The sequence below is a fragment of the Danio rerio genome, chromosome 1 (genome assembly GCF_049306965.1).
Source record: "Danio rerio strain Tuebingen ecotype United States chromosome 1, GRCz12tu, whole genome shotgun sequence".
NCBI lineage: Eukaryota > Metazoa > Chordata > Actinopteri > Cypriniformes > Danionidae > Danio > Danio rerio.
In genome coordinates, this window is record NC_133176.1 from 7419545 (window position 1) to 7427500 (window position 7956).

Here is a 7956-nt window from a genome sequence, read left to right on the forward strand (position 1 = left end):
TGTTCATCGTAAAATCTCTCAACTACTGCAGCAGGCACTCAGTTAAATACACAATTTATTGGGCAGGGCTTATTAGTAGAAACAGAATCTGCCTTTACAAGTTTAGTATGGAAATTTTGTTTTTAGGGCCTTGCCTGAAAGTATCACCAGGTCATTTGTTCATTTGTTTCCATGTGTGCATTCCTTCGGAGGCATGATACTGTATTTCCAACACAATCTCACAGCAATTCGATCTAATTCGTACAATTTAGTACGACTTGCTCATCTCCCAATGACAGTTGGGTTTAGGGGTGGGGTTAGGTGCCATGCCTCCTTTTTAATTACGTACGAATTTCATATGACTGAACTCTTACGAATTCATACAAATTAGCCACTAAACTGGCAAAACGTAAAATACTTACGTTTTCTAGTAAGATCAGGGTGGTATTTCACTCATAGTCCGTCATGCCTGATGTGCACTTATAATTTACACTCCTTTGGATAAATGATACCGTCTCCCAAACAAAGGCAGTTAGACCTAATGTGCCTACGGCTTATTATTATCACTCAGAATACATCTTACAATGTAAAAAATACAATTTACATATTTCAAGAAAGTTGTAATCTTTCAGGTGAAAGGAAACAATAGCTTACCTAAAGGAACTAACTACATACTGTACAGTATAAACAACCATTTTAATTTTATTAGAATAATCGAAAATAAAAACAATGTTTAGTCAAACAAACCAGAATTAGCATTTTGTCCAAAATAAAACAAGAGTTAAAATAAAAAGAACAGTCGGCGCCAGCGGTGTAGTGGTTAGTAAGTCGACACATGCATTCCAGTGCTCACAGCGACCTGAGTTTGATTCTGCCTCGCGGTCCTATGCCGATACTTCCCCTCTCTCTGCTCCCCATGCTTTCCTGTCAATTCTCTCTACTTTCATATCCAAATAAAAGTGAAAACCTTGAAAAAATAACTATAAAAAAATTTTAAACAAATAAATAAAAAGAACATAGATTTAAATACATACGAGCAATATCACTCGAGTAGCAGTGTGATGTGGCTGTATATCAGGCACTGGTGGGAGGCGTGCGTTGGCTCGAGGTTGCAGGCTGAGTGCCTTAGTGTGCCACCAGTGACAATATACAGCCACATCGCGCTGCTACGAGTGTGATATTGCGTTTATACAACAGTTCGACAGAATGAAAAAAGAAAATCAAACACGAAGAGTCTCAAAATCCGTTTTGTACGAGTAACTACTTTCTTCTGCCTTTCATTCACATCTACAGCTGAACATCAGTGCAGTGAAAACCGCTCCTCATTTACAAACGTCTCTTTAGAGCTAGTGTTTGAATGATTCTCTAGCATGATGAACTATTCTTAATAAACTGCATAGTTACATTCTAAACTACATTCTCGCCTAAAGACCTCAAAAGTAGATTATGTTGTCCAACAGCTGCAATGTTTGTCAAACTGTAGTCAACTGCTTGCCAGTCGTGTGGGTGGAGTAATACACAAGAGTGAAACGGCTGTACGACTGCCAATATTACTTTAATATCTCACGGCTATCAGTCAATCAGATTCGAGAATCAGACAGAACTATTCTTTAAATATATATATATATATATATATATATATATATATATATATATATATATATATATATATATGTATATGTATATTTGTTATACTTTTTTATATTTATTATTTTATCTTTTTCTTTTCAGTTTATAAAATTTATAGCAAAATATACAGCTTGAAAATTGAATTAACATTTTATTTATTTTCATAAGTATATTTACTACAAACCAATTCTATCATCTGTATTATAAAATTAAAATAATACTAAACGAATAAATAAAACTAAACGTTGTTATTGCCTAATTTGAAAATAAATAAAAAGTAATTTAAACTAATCCTATTAATTATCAAAAAAAATTATCAATACAATTAACAAATTAACTATAAAAGTTAAAAAATAAATAATTCATACAAATATAATAATAATGTATTTATATAATATTAATATAATAATGAATATAATAACGCACACTTACTAACCAGATCACCAGTTCACGCTGTTAAAAAGTCAACCGAGGTCCGGCCAAGCGTGAACTCATTCAAATGCTGCCATTATTCCTGTTTGCACCCCAGACAGACACACACACACACTAATGAAGTTAACTCTGATCCCATGAAGACCTTTCCTCCTCTTTAGTGCCACTGATTCAATAATACCCCTTTTTGACTTTCCAATCACCCTGACTGCATTTCATCAACAAATCCCGAGTGCTGACACATACACACACACACACACACAGGTGCTACGGCACGGCTGCTAAACTACATTGGGCACGGTTTCTTTGTCCGGGCATCATTTAATTGATAAATGAGTGAGACGAGCATTGTGTGAGCAGCTGACAGTGGCTTTTTGTAGTGTGTTTGAGGTGTACACAGGGACATCTGCCTTCAGTCTGGCTTCAGAGAGGGGCATTATGGGAAGGTTAGCCGGGGCAAGGCTGAGTGAGCAGTCACAATGATGAATTCAGTAACACCAAGAGTAACGTTTGCATTCATTTGAATTGATACAGCTGCTGTGACAGATTTAACATGGCTGAGCGTTGGCCACTTTATGGCAAAACCCTGCGGGTGAACAGGGTAAACAAACAAATTGTTAGTACCATATTTACCCAGTTGACTGATTAAATTGCTTTGTTAAATGGACAGTTTGGTGAAGGTTTGAAAACACATGAGAGAGTGTAAATGGTGAGTTCATTTTCATTTTTAGGTGAACTATTCCTTAAAAATCTGTGATGATTTTAAGGTGGCCGAGGGAACCACAAGTTACTGCAAGGATCGCTCCACTTTTTTTTGGAATAGACTCATTTTAACAAGTCATCTAGAGTTAAACAGGTGGGTTTTAGCATTTTTTGCATCCATTTGGTCGAACTCTGGGTCTGGCAGGAGCACTTTTACCTTAGCTTAGCATAAATCATTGAATCAGATTATACCATCTCACTCAGAAATGTTTCAATAATTTTCCTAAATTTTTAGTTGCCCCGACACATTTTTCTTTAGACGGTGGAATTTGCAGCACTTCTGTATTTGCATTTGTTGTGAAAATTTGTATGCCTTATCAAAATAATGACAATTTTTCAGTTTGTTAGTGTCCTTCTATTTGCAAGTGTTTTTGTAAACTTGTAATGCATTTGCTCCAAACCCTTTTGTAAGAGGAACTACTTTCATCTGCCATTCATTAGCTCTCTCAGCAACCAAACAATATGCAGTAGTAGTATTTCTAGTACTTCTCACATATTCTATTTATTTATTTATTTATTTTTATTGTATTTATCTATCTTTTATTTAATTATTCATTATATTTTATTTATTTATTTGTTTGTTCATTTATTTATCTTTAATTTATTTATTTATCTTTTATTTATTTATTTATTTATTTATCTTTTATTGATTTAATTTATTTACCTACTATTTTTTTATTTATTATTTATTTTCCTTTTATTTATTTATTATGTATTTATCTTTTATTTATTTAATTATTAGTATCTTTTTATTTATTTATTTTTTTTATTTATTTATGTATTAAAATTTATTTATGTATTTAATCAATTATTTTGTTATTTTTATAAAATTTTTTGTTTATTTAATTATTTATTTATTTAATTATTCATTCATTCATTCATTCATTCATTCATTTATTCATTCATATAGGGAACATAGGAATCCATTTTCATCAGTCCTTAATACAAAAAACTTATTTACACATTTCTTTGCAACATAAAATGCTTTTTGAAAAAAAAAAAAAAATGTGTGTGTGATATGAATGAAACAGTGCAGTATAGTGTATGTAAGAGCTGCTGAAGTGGGCATTTATGGTTCCAAGCAGGAGATAAAAAAAAAACTGAAATAACATTTATTGTAATTGAAATCTACAGAGATGCATTAATAAAGCGCAACAAAACTAAACTTAAAGTTTTTAATGTTTGCTTTACATTAGACTGAAAAATACGTTATGAAAAGCCATAAAGGTCATCATTTCTAAACTGACATGAACAGTGTTTGCCTGCAATATTTCACCATAATAGTCATCTGTGTCACAAAAATGTTCCTATGGGGCTGCTACAGTGATGTCTTATGGGTGGTCCCTAAGAATTCTTAACTCTGAAAATAAAACTCTGGTCATCATTTGTTCACCCTTGTGTTGTTCCAAAACACAAAACCAAACCACACAAACATAAACATGAAGGCAAATCATCACAGCTTTATGGGCTGCTGCTAATGCAACCACATATGAACACACATTGAACACATTCGCCATATGACTTTGTACTACACACAAACACATTAAAACCACCACACGCGCACTCACACACACTTCTGCTGATGTGCAAATGCAGATGTTTTCTTTATTCGGTCGGTCTGTGGTCATTGGGAATAAGAGACTTGTGCATGTGGGGAACAGAGTATTCTTTAACCCTGAGAGGCTTCAGGGATTCAGACTGAACCCACAAATACACCTCACTCACCTACTGGTGTTTTTACTGCTCTTTTTATCTTTCCCTGACCCAAATCAAGTTTCAGTGTAACTTATGAAATTTTATATTAGCTTTTTTTTATGAACTTAAAGTATTAATTAATTATTAATTATTTAAAATAAATAAAAATGTTTAAATTGCAATTTTAAAATGCAACCATTTCACAGTGACCAAAATAAAGACTTTATTAGTACTGCTTCGTGTAAATAAAATAACATATTTTAAATAAGTTTTGGTTATTTTACTATTACTTTGGTTATATTATTAATTTTAAAAGAATTAACAATTTCACAGTGACAAAAATGAATGGTTTATTAATACTGATTTGTGAAAATTAAATTTAAGATAAACTATTATACCAAATAAAAAATATATTATATTTTGATTTAATATAGCTCTATTAATTTTATACCATTTATTATTATTTATTATTAATTTGATACAAATTCAATATCATAACATGATTTTAAATAAAGATGCATAAATTAACAATTTTATTTAGATTGAAGAAAATATTTTGACTCGAATGTGTCTACTTAAAAAATTATTCAAATTTTTATGATAAAATAAATAAATAAATGTTGAATAAATAAATGTTTTTAAATACAGTTGTAAATCTATTTAAATATTTTTAATTAAATTAAAATTTAATTAAATAAAATATAGTGCTATTAAACTTTATACAATTTAATATTATTTATTATTAATTTTTAAAATGTCTAATTAAAAATATGAAAAAAAATTTAAATTATCAAATAAATATAACAAATAAATAAATGTTTTTAAAATCAGTGGTCAATCTATTTAAATATAATAAATTATAGAACTTACAAACCTGAATAGCTTGCTTGGTTAGGGACTTGTGGAGTTGCGCATTAATGGATTTGCTCTTCAGTGTTTGGACTTTCAGCAGTGAAAATTAAATCACACTCAACTGAATTTCAACTCTAAAAACAGGACTGACACGGTTTCAATTTACCAGAACTCATTTGTTAGGTTGCTTTGACACAATCTACATTGTATATGCACTATAGAAATAAAAATGAATTGAATTTAAAAACCATTATTCCATGATGCATCTTGTCCTACATATCCTTTGTGATTTTCTCTTAGACTCATGTGAACATATGAATTCCAGTACTAGCATGAACGTACTTGATTTGAGGGCAGAAGGAGTGACCTCTATCTCACTGCTCAGGTACGGATGCAGGATGTTGAGTTCGGGTTCAGAGTGGTCCGGACTGGAGCGACCGGATGCAAAACTGCCCCCGGGACTCACTAGCGCCCTCTGCTGGAGCTCCAGTTTTTCAAACACTGCTGTCAGCTGAGGGCAGATTAAAAACAAACACAAATCACTTTAGAATACATCACAAACTTCAGCAACTAACAAACAAACAAGCAAAGTCTACAGCTGGAAAATGAAATGAAGATGTTCAAGTGTTTAAAATATTATGATTAAAATTACAGTTATGAAAAAATTACAATTTGACAGAGACCAAAATGTAAAATTACTTAGTACTGCTTCGTGTAAAATTAAATTGAATTAAATTAAATTAAAGAAAAAAAGAACAAAAAAGGAAAAGATAAATAAAAATAACAAAAGAAAAGGCATAAGAAAAGAAAACAAGAAAAATAAAAAATATATAAGATAAAGAAAAAAAAGAAAAAATAAAATAAAAAGGAAAAAAATAAAATAATAAAATTAATTAATAATAAAAGAAAAATAAATAATAAAAGAAAAATAAAAGAAAACAAATATCAAATAAACAATAGGAAAATAGAAAAAACAGGAAAAAAGAAAACAATAAAATAAAACGAAATTAAATAAAAAATAAATAAGATAAAAGAAAAAGGAAAGAAACATTTTTAATTAAACAAAATCAAACAAAACAAAATAAACAAGCCTACTGCTGGGGGAACAAAAACAAACAAAAAAAATGTACTTATATTAACTTATATAATGCATTTCTCAGTACTGATAATGTTCAAAAGTGAGTGAAAAAGTTGGCAGAATATATTCTTTGGACGTCAAAAAGAAAAATCAGTGTGACCAAGCAAAAAAAAAAAAAAAAAAAAAAAAACAATATCAGTAACAGATTCTCACTCAGAGTAAAGCCCTGAACGAAACACAGGCCAATATCAATAATAGATGCTTCAAATATTGCTGTGAAAGTAAGACTGGAAAAATAGATGATGTTTGCTTTGGACGTACAGTATGAGAAAATGGGTTTGTGAAACTCATAATACAAAAAAAAAAAAAAAAGTTATTGCGGCCCCAAAATATGTTTGTACACTTCAGCCACACATAAAAACATTTGACTTTAACGCATTACTATATTTTTATGACAAAATGTATTTTATTAACAGCAAAAATAGCACTGATAACCTCAGTGATGAATTTTATACAAACGAATGTCCAGTTGAAAAAGCGATACAAAATAAAATAAAATATTTACAATAAAAATTAAAGGTCAGTGTTTTGTTTTATAGATTTTTTTTGTATATACTTATTTTATTAATTAATTTTTTTATATACTTATTGTATTTATCAAACTATTATCATTTTGCCTTTGTTTGTATTGTTTGTGTATTTTTTATTGTTAATTGTTGTGTAAATGTTTGTTGGACCAAATTTGTAAGTCACTGAGTTTGAACGTTAAAAAACAATAAAGAAAGTTATTGTTGCATACACTACCTGGTAAAAAGTCTTGTCACATATCCAAGTTTCATGAACATCAAATAATAACGACTTCTTGTTGATCGTTTGGTATCAGAAGTGGCTTATATGAAAGGCAAAGGCCTCTAGATTATGCTTATTTTCCCAAAATAAAATATGATCATGCCTTGATTTTTAATGATTTCATTAGGACAGTAAGGTCTGACTTTGCTTAGACAAACGTCTTGTCACTGAACAGAAATAATGTCCAGTATAGAATATAAAGTCATGCTGCAGTGGAAACAGAATGAATATTGTGTCCGACTCCATCATGAGCTTGGAGGACTGCATCCATACATCTCTGCTGTGACTCAAATCACTTATTATTAAAGTCATCTGGAATGGCAAAGAAAGCGTTCTTGCAGGACTCCCAGAGTTCATCAAGACTCTTTGGATTCATCTTCATTGCCTACTTCATCTTACCCCAGACATGCTCAATTATGTTCATGTCTGATGACTGGGCTGGCCAATCTTGGAGCACCTTGACCTTTTTTGCTTTCAGGAATTTGATGTGGAGGCTGAAGTATGTGAAGGAGCGCTATTCTGCAGAAGAATTTGCCCTCTCCTGTGGTTTGTAATGTAATGGGCAGCACAAATGTCTTGATACCTCAGGCTGCTGATGTCGCCATCCCCTCTGCAGATCTCTCGCACATCCCCATACTGAATGTAACCCCAAACCATGATTTTTCCTTCACCATACTTGA

General features: G+C 31.0%; 1 protein-coding gene across 7 annotated transcripts in view; it reads right to left on the reverse strand.

The window, feature by feature from the left end:
• The window catches only part of pard3ba (par-3 family cell polarity regulator beta a), a 291161-nt gene that overhangs the window by 222428 nt on the left and 60777 nt on the right, over positions 1-7956 (reverse strand). For all 7 annotated transcript variants that reach the window (XR_012401677.1, XR_012401655.1, XR_012401915.1 and 4 more), the window contains one exon: positions 5692-5860. Coding sequence is in view for 3 of the 7 variants with exons in the window: in XM_017355769.3 (XP_017211258.1) it covers positions 5692-5860 (169 nt within the window). In the remaining 4 variants the exon portion in view is untranslated. The remainder of the gene's footprint in view (positions 1-5691; positions 5861-7956) is intronic.